Source organism: Mesocricetus auratus, unplaced genomic scaffold (genome assembly GCF_017639785.1).
Source record: "Mesocricetus auratus isolate SY011 unplaced genomic scaffold, BCM_Maur_2.0 Super-Scaffold_100006, whole genome shotgun sequence".
In the NCBI taxonomy this organism is placed as follows: Eukaryota; Metazoa; Chordata; class Mammalia; order Rodentia; family Cricetidae; genus Mesocricetus; species Mesocricetus auratus.
This window is the reverse complement of record NW_024429190.1, coordinates 99357366-99380163: the sequence shown is the minus strand read 5'-3', so window position 1 is coordinate 99380163 and position 22798 is coordinate 99357366. Positions and strand designations below refer to the sequence as shown.

The window sequence follows — 22798 nt, the reverse complement described above, 5'->3', positions numbered from 1 at the left end:
ATATCAGGGTTACTACATATTTTAAACCCCCCAAGCTATGTTTCAATCTTGAACAGTGAACATGTTACTTATTGGTTTAGTTATCTGACATATTTATTTATGATGGAAACTGTGATAGCCTGATGCCTAGTTCTACCTAATCATTGTCTTTTGTTATCTTAGAACTGAAAAGTGAGCTATACCTCTTGTTTGTTCAAATCCTCCCTACTGTGTGCTATAATGAATGTATTCCCTCCTGAAATAGAGTACTGATTCTGTTCTGTGCATTAGGAGCCTAAGCAAAGCAGCTAAGATGTTCTTTACTTCCTCAGGTTTCTTTCATAGCCAGGAAAATTAACTGTTCTGCAAACCACTGTTTTTTCCTGCCCATGTAGGATTTGGTTAATTAATTAATTAATGTGCACTTGCCTAGCATATGTGAGGCTCTGGATTATATCCCTAGAACTCCAAAATAAAAACCAAACCAAACAAAAAGAAACAAAATCAGATAAATATAACTTGTTCTTGCGGTCCTAAATTTTCACCTTGAAGCAATTGCCTTCATGTCCAAGATGTTTTATGACAGAGTATATCAAACAAGTAAGATTTATCATCAGACTTCCATCCAGTGTTCCTTACATAGTGCGTCTTATGGAATTTGTTACATGGCTGTTGGAACTGAAGGATGTTTAGATAAGTATTTTGGATGAAATATGTAAAAGAAAGGTTAAATAAAATGTGCTTGGTCATAGTTTTTATGTAGCATATTAACATAAGTTGAAAAATTCCCATTTTTGAGACTGAAGTTTATATTCTCATATACACTCTCCTGTGGGAGACTGGAACATTGACTTTTAAAGAAATTTTTGGGGCCACCAGGGTTTTCCACCAAGCCTGATCACCTGAGCTTGATCCCCGGGACTCACATGGTGGAAAGAGAAAACCACCTCCTATAAATTGTCTTCCACCCTCCACGTGCACAACATCGCACTCATGGACACACACACACACACACACACACACACACACACACACACACACACTCGCGCGTGGAGGGATAAATATCTTTTTTTTAATTAACCCACAGTTATGATGTTTTTATGCCATCCTTGGTCATAAACAAATCCCTAAAATTCCTATGGTTGACAGATGCTCTCTACATGTATGCATATCACTAACCTTCAGTGTATTGTCCTCAAAGACATCAGAAATGTTACAGTTATGAAGTATATGTGTGTATGTTAGTATATATAGATGAGTAGGCTGGTGATATATATCCCCAACACTGAAAATGTTTATCTATAGAATAGTGGGTCTCAATCTTCCTAATGGTGCAACCCTTTAATACAGTTCCTCATGTTGTGATGACCCCTCCCCCAACCATAAAATTATTTTGTTGCTAGTTCATAACTATAATTTTCCTACTGATAGGAATCATAATGTAAAATCTGATATGTAGGATATCTAATATGTAGTATCCCCAACTGAGTTGTGACCAAGAGGTTGAGAATTGCTTCTATAGAATATAGAGTACTTGTATACTTTATATACTAATAGTGAATCTTGAAATAACCTAACAACAAACAGAGAATTTTATTTCATTCAGGTCAGTCACAGCTGGCACACTCTGCCTTGTGAACGTATCTCAGAAAGAATTTTTCACATGACTTGGTAATGATTAAGCATAAATTAAATATTTTAAAGTTGTGTAAATGCACTATCTCAGAACATTACAAATTAAGCACTTTCTGGAAATTTCACATACTGAATAAAGCCTAGTTAGCCTAGCACCAGGTAGAGCAGAGAAGACAATGGAGGAAACAAATGTGCTGTCTGTCGTTGGTAAATACGGTGACCCAGTCCTGTGTTTGCTCCCCGTCAGTATTTATGTCAATATGCAGTTAAGTCTTACTTTTGACTCAACAAAAGATTCTTTTCTGTCATCTGCAAGTAGAATTGTTTTTCAGTTGATGTAACTAGCAGTAGTAAAGGTAATGAAATGATTACTTATTGTATACTAGCCATTCCAGTTAGCACTCTAAATGCAGTCAGAGTTTTTCCTGTTGAGACATGCTATGCCACACAGGCTGCTCTTGAACACCCAGGCTCAAGTGTCCTTCCATCTTACTGCACATAGAAAACTTAATGGCCCGCTTTAATCCTAACCACTCAAAAAGACAGGCGATGCTGTTCTCACCTCTAGTTAGAGGTGGACAGAGGCCTGGGACATGAGTAACTTGCTCCAGTGACCAAGACAGGGTTTAAATCCATGTTCCTTGACTTCTGCTTACTTATGTGGTTTTTTTTTTTTCTTTTTTCTCTCTTCCCCTCTCCTCGTTAGCCTCTCCTACTTCCTTTCTTTTTCTTTGTCTCTTGGTGACAGGGAGAGCACAGGGCCTTGTGTGTGCTAGGCAAGTATCCTATCACTGACCTGGACCTCAAGCTCTCAGGTCACATTTTCTAAAATGTAGATCTTTCCCCCCCAAAAAAAAAAATAATAATTACTAGGTCTGACCCTCTGGACTGGTCCCCTTTCTTCATCCTAATGACTTAGAATCTTTCCTATCTTGCTGTCCTTCAAGTATGCACCACAGTCACCCTTTCTTGTTCTCAGAAACTTTGATGTGTCAATGTACTCAGGGAATCTTCCCAGTGTTCCTTTCTGTCTGTTTATTTTTAAAGAAAATCTAAGGTTGTCGCCCAACATATTTATTATGCCCACAGGACAAGAAAAATACTGCAGATTTAATACAGCTGGTAGACATGTAAACTAATATTGAGAAAGCACCTGGTTCAGGGCCTGTCATTTGGGAAGCCAATTGATAAATGTGTGTTCCCTTTTTTTTTTTAATTTTTTCCCTTTTGAGATGGGGTTTTATTATACCTCAGACTGGCCTTGAACTCATAATTCTTCTGCCTTTGCCTTTTAAGTACTGGGATTACAGGCTTGTGTCACCATACCTGAGTTAGATGCATACTCTTTCATTTATTGCTATATTCACAAAATGTGTTATTTCAGCAAGCAGTTATTTTCTAACTCTTGCTGAAAAAGAAAAAAACAAATAATTTTGTTGAATGTCATCTTATTAAAAAAACATTTTCTTACATTTTTATTCATTTATTTTGTACAGGACATGTGTGCCACAGTATACTTGCAGGGTTGTAGGACAGCTTGCAAGAACCAGTGCTCTCCTCCCACGACATAGATCCCGGGGATTGACCCACTGAGCTGCCTCACCAGCAATCTTAATCTGAAAAACTAATACTCCAGGGAGGCGACTCTGTGGGCAGAGTGCTTGCATCGTGAGGCCTGAGCTTAGATCTACCTACATAAAACCTGTATAAAAACTGACATGTGCCTGTAACCCTCGTGGTGGGGAGGCACAGACAAGTGCAGTCTGGGTGTCACTGACTAGCCATTCCAGCTAAAACAGAAGGCTCTGCAGTCAGTGAGACACCCTGTCTCAAAAGTAAGATGTAGCAATAGAGGAATTCACCTAGCAACACCTCAGACCTCCACACACAGAGTCTCTCTCTCTCACACACACAATCATAAACAAACTATGGGCTTCCTATATTAAATTCTATACCTTGTTAATCACACTTACCTATTAAACAGATTTATGAATTTTGGCACAAGCATCAAGAATCACATAAAAGGGGAGTACAAATTGGAGGAAATAATGTATTATATTTCATTGTGTTCTATAAGTGTAATGTTTAGAACAAACATGTTAGATCATGTTAGTGAAAATTTGCATACATTTTTTGCATCCGTTATGGAAGGTGAGGTGGGACAGTACTGCATTTTTCTAGATGAAGCGTCGAAAACCAGCGACCGTCATGCACAATCTTCTAGAGGAGGTCACTCCATGTGGCCTCACCTGTCCCATTAGAGCTGCATCAGACATGAAAGAAGAGCTGGGCTCTGAATCAGCAATCAGTCTTACTTTGTCCAGCCAGTGCTGGGAAGCTATGTTTAATTCTGGGCGAGATCAGCTGGTTGGCATTTTAGACACTGGCGTTGGGGAGATTTGTGACTCTGGCTTGTAAAAGTGTCAGGTGTCTCCGCAACGGAAGAATGAGATGCCAGTGAAGTGTTGTTTGTCCTCTTAGACTTGTTTAGGTGAGATTACATTATGAATACGTATCCTGGAGCCTTCTGGGATAGAAGCTGAATGGAGTTGATTGCAGCTCTTTCCTATTTTATTGATTTGGGGTCCATATTTGGAGTGGGGTTATACTAAATCAAAGCTTAATAACAAACCAGTCAGCGCTTTCTACTGATATTCCTAAGAAATTCAGTATCTGATCATTGTAGTCTCAATGTGTGTCACGTTCTTTTGGGGTCTTAGTTTTAAATGTATCTTATCTAGGAAGTTTTCCTTTAGCTTTCTTAGTTCTTAGAACCGGAAAACCATGAACATATCTAATCCATTTTTTTTATTTTACAAATAAGAAAACTGAACTCAGTTTACTTCTTTCATTTTATATTCATTTAAAAATACCAGTAACTGGGCTGGTAAGATGTCTCAAGAGGTAGAAACACTGGCCACCAGTCGCGATGGCCCAAGTTGGCCCTAGAATCCACATGGTAGAAAGAGCTGATTTTCTCCAGTTGTCCTCTGAACTCCACGGGCATACTTGATGCTCACTGGAATGTACACGTTGACAAATAAATAAGAAATAGGATAAGCTGTGTGGTAATATATAGGTATTTCAAAAACAAAAGGCCATCCATGGTGTGCTCCCTTTCAAATAGTTGTTTTTATAGGTCCTTCCACATAAAATGTAGTCATATACCCAAAAATTACCTATAATCTCATATTATTATCTATTTCATGTGACTTATTGGAATCTCATGTTTTCTTATCATCATGGCAAATGTTTATAATTGTTCGGGTTGTTGACCTCTGGTTTAACTATTGTCCTGATTGTAAGTAGTTTACTGATTTCCCCAGTCTGCTCTGTGATATATAAGATACAATCAGTGTCCTTATACACTGGACGTTTAGGGGTTTACAGAATGTATTATGACTGAGCATAGGATGGTTTTAAGGCTCTTTAATAATAGAACTTTATTCTCTATTAATTCTCTAGGAACAAGAATTATTAACCTAGGGGAAAGTACAGGTTTACATGATAGTGAGCATCACTGAAATGTATCTACTTGAGTGTGTCACAATGACCTTTACGTCAGAGTGCTCGTGTTGTCTGTATGCCATGTCTATACCAGATTACTCCATGGCCAGCTCTGTCCTGGAAACCACCTGCTTTCTTTCGTTTCTTTTCCCCATTTGTTTCCTGCTCACATCTCTTATCTTCACTATTTCCTGGTCAGTCTCTAGTTTATAATTCTAGATGCCAGGATTTTTCTTTGTTGTTTTGTTTTCAGCACCCCTTTTTGCAGCCTTCAGAAATCCAGACTGCCTTCTCTTCCCCTCTCTTCCTTCCTTCTGCATCAGATCTCATTCTGGCACATAGGCGGTCATTGGTTTCTTCTCGTTATTGTTATCAGGATGGATGATTGCTGTGTTGTAGCACATCGAGAGGCCAAAGGTCAGTGCGTGGCCCAGTTCAACTTGGTTTCCCTCTCTGCCAGTCTCCTCAGACAATATGGTTTACTTGAAAAGGGAAGTACTCACCAACACGGCCGTATGGAGAGCTCCTCACAACTTTCCAGAGTGAGGACGTGGCAAATTCTGGGATTGCTTCCTTTTTTGGTCTCTCTTTTTTTTCCTTCTCTCTCATCAGTATGAAGTTCAGTTTCTGCTGTGAAGGGAGAAAGAGTCTCGACACTTACGGGATCTGCTAACCTCCTAAAGAATGGGCACCCCTGGGCGGGCTTTCTAAGGGGGTCAGGCATCTTACTTCAGCTTGCCCTCCATCTCTTTGAAAAAGTTCTGCGCTCAGACTCAATGAAATGCACATTGAAAATGTTGTGCTTCATCCATTCTGAACATGTATAGGGTTTTTCATGTTATTGCTTGCTAATTCATACATTGTAGCAACTGTTTACAAAGCTACACATGATTTACACTCTTTAAAGAATATCGGAGTGGTGTGTAGGCTATGTAAGTGTGCTGTCTTAAACACAAGTGGACTTTGGTATCCTCAAAAGGTGGTATCCTGAAGCACTCCCCTAAAGACTATTATACAGTCTGAGCTTACAAATGCTTGACTTTAGCAGAATGAAAGCATTTTCATTTAATCATTCTACCCAGTCCTTTGTATATACTGCTATGTGAGTTTAAACCATTGAATTTTTATATAATTATTTTTAGAAGTTTTATCTGATAGTATTTGATAAAATCATTAAGTACATTTTAATTTCAGTTTTAGAGTTTTTGTTGTGGCCATATTTTCAAGATCACTTCTCAAGAGAATATGATACCTCATATTAAATGTTACTGCTAATATTTAAATGTTTTAAAGTTACCATTGTTAAGCCTGATTATCACTGAACTAAGCTATTTTTGCCCATTGAATGACTTCACCCCCAGTTATTTAGAGACAATTTTAGAGTTTCTAAGGCAGTAGTCATCAACCTGTAGGTTGCAGCCCCTGGGTTTATAAGACCATTGGAGAACAAATATTTACATTACAATTCATAACAGTAACAAAATTAGTTATGGAATAGCAACAAAAAAGAGATGTGTTCAGTGTCTCCGTGTTGGGGAGGGGATGAATAAGAAAGAGTCTTGGCATGAGGTTTAGCTTTAAATAGAGGGCAGGGGAGTACATAAGTAAGTAACCCTGGTCCCACTCATCTGTGACCCATTATTGTCATTACTCACCTGTCCTGCAGAGCTGTCCTGTAAGTTATTACAAGTGTGTGAAATTCCCTTCTGGGAGATAAGTTCCTCCTCTAGTTATAGCAGAGCTTACCCTTCCTCCAGCACAAGTGTCTGTCTTTAGAGTGTCGTCTCTTCTGCCAGGGTGATTGCAGTGGTGGGGAGGAGACTGAGACCATTCTAATAATGTTAGCAGAAACATAAACTTGGGAGACGGAGGCTCATCTTTGTTTAGGCATGTTGGGAAGCAGTGATAGGAAACAGTGGCAGAGTTAGGTTTATTCTGACAGAGGGTCGTTCTCCCTCATCTCATAATATGAATGTCAGATTCTTCATCTTTGAAGAACCTGCCAAAAAAACAAATGGGGCTCCCTCATATTGTTGACCTGAAAGGGATTTCAGAAGCTCAGGCCATAGGATTATGCAGGTAATTTGTGAGTTCTTATATAAGCTCTATGCCTCGGTTTAGCAACAACTTATAGTTAGTATCCATCAGGATTTACAGCCTAGGAGGGGCGGAAGAAATAGCCTTGTTAATCCATCTAGACAGTGTGTAAAATACATTTTTATACCTTTGTGGAGACTTCAGAGAGCAATTTACTATATTTCTTCGTGTGGGCTTCACAGAAGCATCTTTATCTTTGCTTTGTCTCCAGGGACATTTGTCACAGATCATTCTTTTAGTTTGGTTTAGTATTGCCTATGGACCATATTTTTGTCTTTGGTTGATACCTGAGTGAACCTAGGGGACACTTGCTCTGCTGTACATTAAGCCCCTTTAATTCATCTGATAGTTGCACAAAGCTAAGACCCCTTAAAAGGAAGACTGACGTGGCTGATAGCAAAGAAATAAAAATCAGAAATTTCAAGACCAAAATGAGATTTTCATTTAGTTACTGCTTATCCAACATCCTTAAGATATACGGCACTTTGCGGGGGTTACTGGCAAATTTTTAGATAGTCTAATTTAGAACAGAGATGTGAAACTGGAGAGTAGGACCAAGAGAGAGCTTAAGGCAATTTTGTTTTCTTCTCTCGGGAGCAGGGTGGGGGCAATGACAGTCTGCACTAGGATTTTGTCACAGAATGGAGGACTCCCTCTTAAAGCTGTGACCCTTAGTCCAGCGCCAGTGTCTCATTTGGTGAATATAGACAGGAGGGAGCGCTGAAGTAGCCCGAACTCCACGGGAGCAGGAGACACTGATAGATGATAGACGCCTACAAGGCTTGGAGCAAGTGCTCTGTTGGGAGTCCTCATTCCGGCCATCTTGAAATCTATCTAGTAGTCCCATTTCTATTCATTTCAGTTGGGTCGAGCAATTAAGACTGATACCGGTTTGAGGGATTTGATTTGCCCCAAATCAAAGCAGTTATATCCAAACACATGCTAGAATTTTTCATTTTTACTGTTTTCCACATCTTTCTCCTTTCCGTTGTTTTCCCCTTCTGTTTTGGCCCTAGGAAAGAAGGGAATGAGAACAAAAACTTGACAGTAGATGTGCTCTCAGACCTTGCGTCAGTGGGCACTGCTGGTGTCTGCTCACTCATGTCCTGTGGTGTCTGCTTTATCTGCAGGCTTACTGTGGATTCCTCCGTCCTGGAGTTCCTCCAGAGAACCTTTCTGCAGTGGCCACAGGAAACTGGGGCTGCGGTGCCTTCGGGGGTGATGCTCGATTAAAAGGTAAGTCCGTCACTATGGAGAAAGATGGTGGCTTGCTCACTGGGGGAGGAGTTGGTTGGTCTCTAAAGGGCAATCTAGTGTCATATCATAGGAAACTATGAAAGTCGAAGGATTAAAAAGAACATTTGGCACCATCCTCTTTTTTTTCTTGCTGTTTTGAAGGAATTCTTAGCTTCACTTACTATTTCCATGCAGAGAGGTTGCTTATCTCTGCGGTCAACCAGATCCCACATTGTTTAGCTGAATGTACAAAGGTCATGGGAAAGAAAACTGCAAAACCAACTCTGACACTTCAAACCAAAGTGCCTACTCTAGTAAGCGCTTTGCTCACTGGGGTGCTGTTTATGGGCAGTGCTATGCACTGAGCTCCTCATGCACCTCCTGAACAAACGGCCCATCTGCCGTGCTATGGGCACTGAGAATACAAGGTAAATAAGATGTCGGCCTCTTTTTGGGCAGTCTCAGCCCAGGATATGAAAGAAAGGCACAGGCAAATGTGGCAAGTGGTGGCTGATGCTCTGACACACGGTGACGTGGGAACCTGGCCTAGGGCAGCTGCGTGAGTGGCACAAACCAGGAGGTGTTTGGATACCCACGGACGATGTGACATCGCAGACACTGTTGGCAAAACTACTGGCCCCTCATAGTGATAGTGTCTACTTGATGTGAAAGCATCCAGTGTAGAAAGTAGGAAAGTAGTGGTGTCATTAGCCGAGGGCGACCGCTGCTCCATTTCCTCCCAGCTGGTCAGAGACAAGCTGGAAAGTACCACAGTACAGTCTGACACTTATGTTCCTGGGGTGAGTAGAGTTAGGGCACAGACTTCCACGCGGCTGCCTTCACTTCAGGCTGTGCCACACGACTCGGGGTCCCTAGGCCACCTGCATTTTGCCTCCTGATCCCTTCAAGTTTAAGAATTCACTAAAATAACTCCCAGAATTCCCAAGTTCCATACCTTGAACAGAAAAGATACACTTAGGATAAAGCCTAGAAGACACCTGGAAGGGTTGATACCTCTCCCAATAGTGTTAAATCACTTCTTTGTCCTTAAATGTCAGCGTGTTCAGCCATAAAATTCTGCTCACTTTCGGTGCTCAGACTGGGTTTTCATTACAGAGGCATGCTGATTAAATCATTATTCATGGCTGGGCTCAGTCTCCCTAGGGGTTGGTGTTAAGGTTTCTGTTGCTGGGATGAAACAGTGACCAAAAGCATCTTGTGGAGGAAAGGTTCATTCCAGCTCACACTTCTAGTCACAGTCTGTTGTTGAGGAGGTCGGGGTGGAAGCTCGAGCAGGAACCTGGAGGCAGGAACTGATGCAGAGGCCGGGGAGGAGCGCTGCTCCCTTGCCTTGTCTCCCGGCTTGTTTTCCATGCTTTGCTCAGCCTGATTTCCTGCAGCATGCAGCTGCCCGGGAGTGGTGCTGCCACAGGGAACGGGACTCTCCACACGACAGTCCTTTTCTTAAAGTGCCCCACAGGCTTGTCCATAAGCCAGTTTGGTGAGGGCATTTTCTCAGCCGAGGCTCCCTCTTCTCTTACCTTTAGCTTGTGTCTAATTGACAGAGAACTAATCAAGATCGTTGGAGTTATCTGAGTCACCTCATTAGTACAACAAAGACTAACATCTAGGGGCTCCCTCTAGGAACGAAGTACTAGGGACCGGCTGGGAGCCGCCAGGGAGCCATAGGAACAGTCACAGCAAACATAAGGAGTAGCTGGCCTTGACAGCCACGCTAGACACAGATAAAACCCGGCGTCTTAGGAAGGAAACAGGTGTGTCTGTAGCAGTAGAATCATCCCCATAATGAAAAGCTTGCTATTTTCATAAAAGGGGCACATTCATGGTTCCAAAACCCAGAAAAGTGCCATCAAATATATAAAAGTCACCAAACTCACAGGCAATGTTTTGGTGTCATCCATTTAAGTAGCTTTGTGAAAAAATTCTGATATGAATGCATTCATACCATAACTCCTTTTTAAAACCTGCACTCTGATAGTTTTCAATACCAAAATACATAGATACGACAGTTCAGAAAATCTCAGTACAATTGACTGTGCACTACTTTACTTTAAGTTGTACATATACCTTCTTAGGGTAAGTTACCTAAAGTAAGATTAACTTCTAGGGTATGTGTCCTTATGTTTTGATACTTGATGTGGATTGCTCCTGAAGGTCTGTAGGATGAGCCTCAGGAAGGTGAGCCATAGCAGTCTCCAGCCTCTCTTATGATATTCAGTAGCTTTCCTGTTTCTTGCACATGTTTTGTTTGTTTTGTGAATTGTTTTCCACGCCTCCTCCTCATATATTCTTGAGGTAGTTGTTCTTTCTCTAGTCAGTAACAATTCCTAGTACACTAAAAACAAGTGCTGGCCCAACCTTTAGCCCCAGCACTCAGGAGGCAGAGGCAGAGTTCAAGGCCAGCCTGGTCTACAGAGTGGCTTTTCGGACAGCTAAGGGCTACACAGAGAAACCCAGTCTCAAAAAGAAAACAAAAAAAATTTAAAATATTAAGTGTTCATAGCCTACGTTATAGGCACATTTCTCAGGTTTGGGTTTTTTGTTTTTGTTGTTGTTTTGTTTTGTTTTCAGTTTTTTTGTTAAATACCATATTGAACTTTTGTGTCCACGTTTTTGTGACACCTTTAGAATGGCCTTTCTTGTCCCCTCATTTTAAAGACTACCATATTTCCTTCAAGTTCAAACACAAAAATTGCCTAGTGCATTTTTTTGATGTTTGAAAGTCAATAAAAGAAGGAATTTGTGGGATTTACTCTGTGAAATTCTTTATCATCTTGAATGTGTTTGAGGAAACCTGTTTTTCACTGTGGACTTATTGATCTTATGACAGATACTTCTTTTTATTTTTCTCTTAAGTAAAACGAATGACTAGATTCATGTCATCAATCCCGGTCTGCCATAAACCACGGTCATTTGTGCTGGACAGTGGAAAGCTTTACAAACGTGTTATCTGTATTCTTTTCCTTGTAGTTCAAAAGTCCTTTCTCTCACTGCAGCTTAGCTTGCACCATCAGGATGGTGTTCAAAAGGTTCCCTTGTGTGAATCATTTGCTCAGTTACTGAGATTGAGACTTAGGAGTTCCTCTGACTCTCTTGCTTGAATAGTCATTCAAATACTAGTCATTGTGTCCTTCAGTGGGATATTGGCTACCTACGCCATGATTTTACTTAGTGTTGTTTTCTTACTGTGCTGGGAATCAAACCCAGGGCTTTTTGCATGTTAGGTAAGTGCTATAGCACTTCATACACTTTGATTTTTATACAGAAAAGGATGTAGGGCATTTATGAATTAAATATTGCATATTAAGCCATTATAGAAATACATCTGCTAAAATAGAAAGATGTCTTTGGAATATTCCTACTTAGAGGGGAAATTAAGAAACATACCATGTAAATCATTTTAAAAATTAAATTATGCACATAAAACACTGCACATACAATCTGAAGCTCCTTATGTTATCTGTCTATGTGCAAAAAGTAACCACAATTTCCTCTAAGCGGTAATAGAGGTATAATATATTTGCTTTTTAGGTATGTGGAGGGATTTTGGGGTTTTGAGAGGTTTGGGGGGCCGTTGGTTGTGGTTGAATTCACTATATAGCTCAGGCAAGTCATGAACTCAGGCTCTTATCTTGGCTTCCCAAGTGCTGATGTTACAGGCATGCACCACCACACCTGATCTTTTGTGAACAAATATAAAGAATACCTTAATCTCTTAATCAATTTACTGTCATTTATTACAACTGCTACCCCAGACAACCAGTGGCCTTAGGACTAGGAGAGCAGAGGGCTCTATGCTGGACCCCACAGACAGCGGGTAACCTCCTGTACTTTGTGCGCCAGCGCTGAGACTGCATACCCTCCTGCCTGCTGGACCCTGTTTTTCTGGAAAACATAGGAAAGAGTCTTTGAGTCTGAATCCCCTGATAATCCCTGGCTCGCAGTGTTTCTTTAGGCATTCGGTAAAAAATGTGCTTCAGACCTTGAATCTGACCTTTTCCGAAGCTGGGATAGGTGGTGTAATAGTAGTCCCATGGTAGTGCCACAGCTGCCGGTGACCTGCAGCATGGACAGGGAGGCACACCTGAACCCCACGAGGCCGTGGCAAGGCTAGGATGCTCAGTAGGCTAGATAATTAAGTGCATTTTAGGGTGTTTTCAATAGAAAAGAGTTTATTGAGACATAGGCCGTTGTAAGTAAGGTGCAGTGAGTCAGTGGAGTTCCCACTTAGCTGTTAACACTTTTGTTAAGCTCATTTCATCTAAGCATGAGGACCACACAAAGACCGCTTCAAGAAGGTTAGAGCACACTTCCTCAGGGAAGGCTGGAAGAGAAATGGAGAGTGTGATCTGCTCACCAAGTCTGGGCTCCATGAGATGTTTCTAAGTAAACGTAAGTTCATTTCTTCCCAGGCTTACTGCATTAGAATTGAAGACCAAAGGCAATGTTTCTGCTTTTAGAGTTTGTTTAGCATTTCTGTGGGACTTAATTATTAGAGACACTTGAGAAAGTGTCTCTGAAGAGCATAGAGCTTACTTACCCGGGCCTGGATTCTGTCAGTGAAACACGCATCCTTCTTTCACGCCTCTTCATGAAGAGCTGTCTGCAGTTCTCTCGTCAGGGTCTCCTTAGGGTTCCCTCCTAGTTGGTTTTTACTGTCTCCGTAAGGTATCCACTGGCCTTATGAGAGATCATGCTGTTGCTAGCCTCCTCTACTAAAGAGTGTCTTGACGCCATAGTCGTGTGCAGTTCCTTTTCTATCCCTGAACTCCTCCTAATAAGATGTGCACCAGGGTTTCCACACAGCTGTTTATTACCCTGCAGCCCCTGGGTGTCCTCTTTACTTCTAAGACTGCACGTTCTAAATGCTTCGCCCCTCCCAGTCTCCACGTGAGACGCAGCTACACCAGAGGGGCCCCACCCCTACGCAAATGCTGTGAAGAAAGTTCTTGGTGGGGATGGCTGTGTAGATCTGCGGTAAAGAAGAAGAAAAGACGCTTGACTCTAATGTAGGTTATCCCTTCCACCAGAAAGACTATGAGCCTTCCTTTCCCCCTAGAAGGGACATTAAGTAATGATAAAGACTTCATGGAATTGGCCTTATAAATGACTAGATCCTGGCACCAGCTTCTCCATCTCTGCAGCGCGTATATTGGTGCCCTCCTGCAAGCAACTCAATGTGGTAGCGACATCCTCTTGTTTTCATCAGGTTGTATCTACATGGCAGACACCAGAACTAAATAGTTACAGGCTTAACAAGCAGTGCAGTTGAATAGCCCAAGATGTAACCAAAAGAAAAAAAGGAAAAAAAGAAACCTTAGAAATACTCTAATTAGACCAACTCGGATACTGTTCTACCCATGAGGCCAAATGAGCATAGCCAATAAGTAAACAGTACGTGTATCTTTTGTTAACTGAGATTTCAATGAGTCCCTTGACATATTTATATTTACTAAGTGAAAGGCTGATGCGGTACAGAAACGTGGTATACATTTACTTTCTCTTTGGTCATCCTTATGTCCATTTAAATCAAACTAAATAATGTCTTTATTAATTTCATTACTATTTTAGAATCAAGATGGCTGAACTCAAGACAGGCATAGAGGGACATGTGTGCCTCTAATCCCAGTATCTGAGCAGCTATAGAATGTGAATCAGCAAGCCTAGGCTACACAGAAGACCTTGTCCCAAAAAGTCCATCAACAACGGAAAGCTAAACTCTAGAAAAAGTGTTAGTCAAGCATGGTAATGAGATAGTACCAGAGAGTTATTTTCTGCCATGCTATGGTTGTCTTGAACTGGTAACCCATTAATTCAGGGTTGAGGAAAGTATAGTTTGTAAACATCAGAAAGGGTGAATGGATAGACTATGGACCAGGTCACCTTTCTTTGTCACCTCAGATTCCTTGGTACTTTGCTTCCTGTATCTGAAAAGACCACACTTCCTTTTCTCTCTCGTGTAGCATTGCTGCGTGGTTCTTTTTGTGACCCATTGTTTTATATGATAGCGTAAAGTCAAGGGTGAGTGGAGCGTTTATTACCAGTACCTAAGAGATACCGCTGGCTTTCTGGATCTGGAAAATGGCTTGCATACTTTGTTTCATAGTTTGCAAATTGATGGTGTTCAGTCAGATGTAAGAACCATTGCGTTGACTCTTTGTATTTGCATAGCTACTCTTTAGTTTGCAACCCTCTTTGTAACCCCGGAAAGCCAAGACTGGAAGCCAGACTCACAAAGGAACACGGCAGAGAAGTGTTAGAACTGGTGACATTGGCCCTGTCTTCCAGAAGACATTATCATTGTTTCTTATTGTGAGCTAAGGTAATATGTTAAATGTATTCTGTGTTCTAGGAAATGTACTAGGTAAATTGACGGGTCATCAGGCTTGGCAGCAAGTTAGTCATTTGTTGTATAAGCACACAACAACCTATTAGGAAGACTTTTTAACGTTTTTATAAATGAAATCCTGAGGCATAGATTTATCAGTTCCATAGTCAAACCAGATTTCAGATCAGTATGTGCAACTTTTTATTTGATCTGTATTATATCTGAATCTCTAGATATGAAAGCTTATATTTGTAATGGTTAATCTAGATTAATCTGAGTCAACTTGAGTGGATTTAGGCTTACCGTGAAAAACCCTGGGCATGTCTGTGATGAGTTCCAGTTTAGGCTAATTAAGGTGGGACGACCCACCTAAATATGGGCAGTACTGTGCAATGGGTAGGGAACTGAGCTGATTAAACAGAACAACTGAGCACCGGCATTCATCTCTTCTTCCTCCCAACTGAGCATCCAACGTGACCAAGTGACCAGCTGCTCCGAGCTTTAGCTGCCACGCCTCCCTGCTGCGATGGATTGGCTGCTCTCAGCCTGGAGGCACACTAGTCTTTCTGTCCTTGGTTAGGTGTGTTGCCACAGAGTGAGGACAGTGACACAGCTTTGAGGGGGAGTGGGGGCTTGAGGAAGACTGTTTAGAGCAGGGTGCTTGTAGTAAGAGGGAGCTCAGTAAGACTAAGAACAGAGCCAGGGACAGGCGCACTCTGGATGTGAGAGTTGCTTTTTGGTGTAAACATCATGTGTGACCTTGGGGTGTAACAAGCAGGGCTGGCGACTGTCAGAGCAGCCAAGGGAGTGGGAGAGCTCAGAAGACAAAATTCAATAGGAAGGCATGGATAGCGCTTCCACATCTGTGCTATTTGAGCTTTCTTGCCAGAATATACCCAAATACTGCAAATAAACAGGTTAATGTGTTTGGCCTGTTGTAAAGCCTGCTTTACCTCATGCAGAATGATTTTGTGTTGCAGCTTGGAAGCCGTGGAATGGGTAAGAGCATGGGGTTTTGAGTCACAATATAGAGTTCAAATCTCAGCTCTACTGCATTCTTACTAGATGCTATTGGACAGTTACTTAGCCTTTTTCAAGATGGCAATAGTAGTAATTATCTTGTTCTGTTTCTGTAAAAATTAAATGAGCTTATCCTCAATAGAGTTCTGTTGCTATAAGCTCCATGTTAGTGGGCACTACTGATATTACATGTAACAGCCTCAGCCACCTCCTGTGTATGAGTTTCCATTATCTGACACCCCTTTCAGTGAGACAGGGTCTCTATACAGCATTAGCTGTCTGGGAACTTGCTCTGTAGAGCAGGCTAGCCTTGAACCTAAGAACCACCTGGCCCTTCCTCCCTGTGCTGGGATTAAAGCTGTGTGCCACCACACCTGGCCCTTCCTATCTTACCCACATTTGCTTGCTTCATTTGCTGTAACAGGACATGGTAAATTGCTTTTTCTGCTTATTCATATTGGTGTTTTCCGCATGGTATAACATGGTTGCCAAAAAGAAAATTAAATCCAAGCTCCCTACAGTTTAATTTAAGTGATTATTTTGGCACCTATGTATGCTTGTGCTAGAATTATAAGCTTTTATAGCAAACTTGGCATCTGTCCCCATGCCCTATTAAGTTTATTCTCATCTAACTTCTAATACAAGAGAGTTCACTTAAATCATAAGGTTTGCAAAGACCTTGGAGATGTCATAGACAGTGGGTTTTGTGGATGGCTCAGTGGTTAAGAGCACTGTCTACTATTCCAAAACACCCCAGTTTCAGTTCCCAGTTGTGGCTGCTCACAGTTGTCTGTAACTTCAGTTCCAGGGGATCCGACACCCTTACACAGACGTACATGCAGGCAAACACCAAATGCACATAAAGTAAACAATGAAGAAATTTAAATACTTTGTCAGTGACTTAATGATGTGTCTAAGGCCAAGATTAATTTGTCTTCCTGGAAATTTCATTTGTGTAGTTACAGTTTTAACATCTGATGATACAGGCAGAAAAATTATAACAGTAATTAGGGAATCCTAACTGAGAGCTTCTAGGATCATTTAGTTCAACTCCATTGTGTAACCGAGAAAACAAGGCCAAGAGAGCCCAGCCGAAGTGGCTGAGTACTGCTAGCAGAGGTGGGGATTGCCGTGGCTCCCGTCTCTAACCTTCCTGGTCCAGCCCGTCTGTGCAGTAGGATGACGGGGACAGAGAGGTGTGAGACCAAGACCAACCGACAAGGCCTTTCCTAGCCTGCAAGGCCAACTTCATTCTCTCTGAAAGGTAAAGCTGTGTCTTGGTAAAAGATGACAATTCATTAGTTTCCATTTTTATATGCACTTTAAGGTTAATTGGGAACCTTTTAAAACTGGGCCTTCTGAAGCTTTAATATATGCATAAGTTGGTTGAGCAATTTTAATTAAAACTTACCTTTGTTTTGAAATTTCAGCATTCTAAGATTAATGAGACTAGTCATGGTGTCTCCAGGCTGTAGATACTCAGTAAATATGGTTTAAAAAGCACGACAGGATTTAGGTGGTCTCACATGCATTGTCAAAAATAATAATAGTACTCATGGTAGACACTAAAGCAAGTCACTGAGGAAGGAGGATTGTGAGTTCAAGGCCAGCCTGAACCTACAAGGACCTTATTGTTTTTTAAAGGTAAAAATAGCACAGTCCTTATTCATTTTAATTAATTATGTTTGTATGTGCGCATACACTACATATGGAGGGCAGAGAACAACTTGTGGGAATCCAGGTTTTACTTCTACCATGTGGGTCTGGGGATTGAATTCAGGTGTTACACACTTGGGAGAAAGTGCATTTGCCTACTGGACCATTTGAGCGTAAGTTAATGTGCACTGTTTCACCCTTTCTTAAATATAGCAGATTTGTAGCCTTGACTGGAGGTAGTGACTCCCAGTTGTTTTTCTGTTCTAATGCACCAGGGGTTACTCATTTCAGCATCTTCAGGAACACTGACTCTCTGTGGCAGGAACAGATAGGTGTGGGTGCTGGATGGATGTGGGGTGCTTAGCAGTTTGTGTGGGGAATGCTTGTAGCAGTCAGTGATAGCATCAGAACCCCCAAATAGGGCTGTGATGCAGAAGAGCAATGAGTGTGTAATGAGACAAAAGTATGAAATTGAGCAAACAAAAATAATTCAAGATTAACGGAGTAATTATAAATACTGCCTGTGTGCCCTGGTTTGTTGCTTCAAGTGAATTTTCCTTTGTGGTTCAGAGAAGGTAACTGTGTGAGATTGCTGCAGTTGAATGTTATTCTCCAAAGCATACCTGAGAGCCATAAACTGGATAGTTTGTGTCATCTTGTATTCTCTGTACCTAATAACATATACATTGGGTTTGTAAATCCTTAACCCAGGATAAATCTGTGCCGTGCCAGCTTCTGCAGCTGCTTGAGAGAGCTGGGGTGCATTGATAGGAAGTGCCATGACATAACTGCCTGTTCTCCTTGCTACAGCCTTAATACAGATACTGGCAGCAGCTGCAGCTGAACGCGACGTGGTTTATTTCACCTTTGGGGACTCAGAATTGATGAGAGACATTTACAGCATGCACACTTTCCTTACTGAGAGGAAGCTGAATGTTGGTGAGTAGGACATAGGCTTGACACTTGCTATCTAGATGGATGTGTTCCGTCCAGAAGGAACAACTGCTAAGTCTGTGGGATCATGGAGGAAAGGTTTGGCAGGAGCTGGGGGGGCGATGGAGCATTTACGCAGGCAGCTCAGCAGAGCTTTGGTCTCTGTTTCCTGGCAGAATGTCAGCATGACACTGACTTAAGTTTGTCATCTCAGAGTGAGGTCCCTAGCCAGGCATGGTGGTCTGTACCTGTAATTCCAGCCAGTTGGGAGGCCATTAGTCCAGGCCAGTCTGGGTAATACAATAATAGTGAGCCCTGTCTCAAAAACAAAAAACAAAAAACAGTTAGGAAGCTAGAATTGACGTCCATTTTTACTTTTATTTATACAGAAATCTAAAAGGGTATGAGGGCATGCCGAGCGCATATTAAAGACACATGTGAGGGGAGGGGTGGGGGAGGGGGAGATAATGGAAACCTGGCAGTCCTCACGCCCTCAGTCTGCCAGATTTAGGAGAATGCAGCGTGCTCACAAGCGTGCTGCTCCCCTGGGAGCTGGGAGTTGCTCTGAACTCTGTACACAATCCATGGACAATGGAGTCGGGACAGCCTGTTATCATAGCCTAAGTTCCTATAAAGTTTTTTTTTTAATGTTAAAGTTTGTGTCCGGGAAAGCCTTCTGTGCATTAGAAACTCATGCTATATTTTTAGAAGTCAAATCTAAGCTTATATTATTTAAGGTAAATTAAAATAGGTTTTTGTTTGTTTGTTTTTTAAGTTTTTCCATCAAGATAACTTAACATGCAATTGTTCTGGCCTTTGATTCTCTAGGAAAAGTGTTTAAGTTGTTACTACGATACTACAATGAAGAATGCAGAAACTGTTCCACCCCTGGACCAGACATCAAGCTTTATCCATTCTTATACCATGCTGTTGAGTCGAGTGCAGAGACCTCTGACCAGCCAGGACAAAAGGCAGGGACCTGAGGAAGCAGGTGGATAGGACTTGCGCTCCGCTCTCAGAGACATCCTGTTTGAACCGTGGGGTGTACTGTGTGCACTGACGTCGTCTGATATAAATGTGTATATAATCCACATTTGTAATCAAGGGGGCATACCTCTCTCTGAATGCAGTTACCATCTGTACATCCGAGCCCGTCTCGTCCTGTTGACAGGGCCTTAGGCTGTTCTCTTCCGTTTTTCTTCTCCTTCAGCCTTTACTCTTTGACTTGACTTTTCTTTATTTGCCAGTCGGATTTCTGGTGAATCCCCATGAAAGGGTGCCCTCGGCTTTGCGGTCTCTTCTTGTCTGTCCTCTCCAGACTGCTGTGGTGGCTAGCAGAAACCACTGCGCCTGAGGAGGTTCAAACCCGCAGTCTCGAGTGGAGACGGCTACACGCATCCCTGGAGACTTCCGCTCCCCGCCCTTGTTAGGCTTGCGCTGGCTACATTGTGAATTTTAAATTAAGAGTTGAAGTTTTTCTTATGTTACTTAATGCCGGGATCTTAGGCTAAAACTGGTTTCTATTTAAGACAGACTGACTTGCAGTTACTCTTTGAAGCATCATCCCTATAAGCAATCGTTTGTCCGTCCTTTTCCCCAGCTCCATTATTGGCACTATTTTAGAAACTGATGGAGAGGAAAGAAAATGTAGAATCAAAGAGTACTCCTCATATGATATAAAGAAACCAGGTTCAAGAGAGTCAGGGAGTTTTTGTTTGTTTTTCTTTTGCAATTAGAATCAATGTTTGTTCTGTGTCACTTACGGCTTATTCGTGTAACCAAAGGTTGGGGACTGGAAACTTCATGCTGATTTGTACATATTGAAGTTTTTCTGGCAGTAAAGCTTAGAGTTAATACGTTTTCATTAATAAATCATTTGTCAGAAATTCTCATATCACCTGTGTTTTATTTACACACGTAAACACGTGCTCCTTAATTGTGTCTGCGGGAACACATAAAATCCAACAACTAAGGTAGAGGAACAATTAGGTTTGGGCTTCATCAGAGTTCTGTTTAAAATCTGTATTCACATTTGTATTTTTAAAACCATCAACAGGGTCAATGGTAATTGGCGTCTTCGTGAGGTTAATCTGGAAACCAAAGCCAATCTTGCATGAACTGATTAGGATTTAGTCACAAGATAGTCTTGAACTGTGGAAGTTTTGGTTTGCACTCCAGCTGTCAGGAGAAGCCAGTCTTTAGTCAAGTCCTGTCACTAAGAAGCTCTTGTTATGTGTTCTAAACTCCCTGGCTACCACTGGCAGGAAAGGGGGCCTGGACCAGTGTCTTAGCAATTTCTTTTTGTATAGAGATCAGGAGGATAATGGGCTAAGCACATAAAGGCTACCACTTGTCATTGATGAAGCTCTTTCCTGCAAGAACTAAGACTTTTTGATCAGTTCCCAGATGTAGAGGAGCATGGCCTTATCCCCACTGATACTAAATGAAATCTTTCCTTCCTAGCTCTTCTGGGATTTACTGAGGGATTTATGGATAGATTTCATTTCCTTCTTTCTCCGTTCCCACACCTTTCCCTCTTAGGCAGTCAAATGATGACGGAAACATCTAACAGAAACTGCAGATCCAGGCTAAAAGACCAGCTCGCCTGATATTCCAGAGTGCAAATGCTTAGACCCCACTCTTGGTGCTGTGCAGTGCAGGGATAGTGATGTGACCCGAGGACCGTCTGTTGGTGTGTGTTGATGCTAGTGTGTCCTGAGGACAGTCTGTCTGTGTGTGTTGATGCTAGTGTGTCCCGAGGACAGTCTGTCTGTGTGTGTTGATGCTAGTGTGTCCCGAGGACAGTCTGTCTGTGTGTGTTGATGCTAGTGTGTCCTGAGGACAGTCTGTCTGTGTGTGTTGATGCTAGTGTGTCCCGAGGACAGTCTGTCAGTATGCGTGGATGCTAGTGTGTCCTGAGGACTGTCTGTTGGTGTGTGTTGATGCTAGTGTGTCCTGAAGACTGTCTGTCGGTGTGTGTGGATGCTAGTGTGTCCTGAGGACTGTCTGTCAGTGTGTGTTGATGCTAGTGTGTCCCGAGGACTGTGTGTTGGTGTGTGTGGATGCTAGTGTGTTCCGATGACTGTGTGTTGGTGTGTGTTGATGCTAGTGTGTCCCGAGGACTGTGTGTTGGTGTGTGTTGATGCTAGTGTGTCCCGAGGACTGTGTGTTGGTGTGTGTGGATGCTAGTGTGTCCCGATCAGCCCAGGTTAATGAAGCTGTGCACACTGAGGAGGGAGGATCATGCAGAGAACTGCAACTCTGTCCTTGAGCCTCCGCATGAAGGGGGAGGGCTGTAAGTAGCATTCGTATCTATAACAGCACCTTTCATTCTCTTTCATGTAGCATTTGGTTTTTGTTTGTTTTTGTTTTTTTCATTTCATGTTGTTGACGCTTTCCCCACTTTAACTAAGCAAGGTTGGAAATCTCAAGTTTTTAATAAGGCTCATTTTTAATTTCTAACTCACCCACTTAAGGAAGCAACATACAGTGACAGATAAGGCATTAAATCAGGAGAGTTGAGCAAATACTAGCTGTATTCTGGTTAATTTTAAACTTGTCTCTGAATCTCTTACCACATTGAGCTAGCAAATAAACTCGTGGCTACTGGGACCTGAGCATAAAGTCTAGTGTCTATCATCTGCTAGTTGCCCATTGCTCTACATGCTACGGCCCATCCTCCTAGTGAGTAGTGGATGCCCGGGCGGCATCACACATGAGTTCATTAAAGAAGGGTAATGGGCCCACCTCACCTCGTGCCCTGAAACCCAGAGGTCCCAAAAGCAGGCAGACTCTCCCACCCTGCAATCTCAGAAAAAGTTTCTGGTCTAACAGAACCATGCCCTGTCCCTCCCTAAGCACTACAAAAACTGTTCTCAGAATGACATGTCACATTCTCCTGTACCCTCAAATACCAAGTCACAGGATTTGGGGCATCAGCCAATAAGAATTTGCTCTTGTCATTTTGAGGTTGTACCGAGCCTGTTCTTTCATTTTTCCCACACTGACATCTACGCTGTCCCCCTGCCGAGGATGGTACTCAGGGTACTGCATGCACCTGAATTTGTACCCTGAGCTCTCCAGATGCAGCCCAGGCCTCACAACAAAGCTCGCTGGTATTTCATTCTACCCACACACCTAAGGCTCATTTTATAAAGTAGTCTCTCCATTTCAATTAGGCGTATCATATGACTTCAGATGTGGGATTTTTTTTTTACTTGCGGCATCATGTTTGTGTCTCTACAGTTTTGGATTTGGAACCAATTCAGATTTGGAGTTTTCAAGTGAAGGATGCTGAGACTCGTTATGCTTTGCCATGGGTGATTACTTACACTGAGTCACATTCAGAGAATTTTCTCTGTTGCTGGCTACAGTGACATCTGCGTT

General features: G+C 42.1%; 1 protein-coding gene across 1 annotated transcript in view; it reads left to right on the top strand.

The window, feature by feature from the left end:
• Parg (poly(ADP-ribose) glycohydrolase) overlaps nt 1-20298 on the top strand; it is a 99974-nt gene extending 79676 nt beyond the window's left edge. Inside the window, exons 16-18 of the mRNA XM_005077659.4 lie at nt 8349-8454; nt 18290-18418; nt 19241-20298. Of these exons, the coding sequence (XP_005077716.1) occupies nt 8349-8454; nt 18290-18418; nt 19241-19395 (390 nt within the window). The 3' untranslated portion in view covers nt 19396-20298. The remainder of the gene's footprint in view (nt 1-8348; nt 8455-18289; nt 18419-19240) is intronic.
• The last annotated feature ends 2500 nt before the right edge of the window (nt 20299-22798 follow it).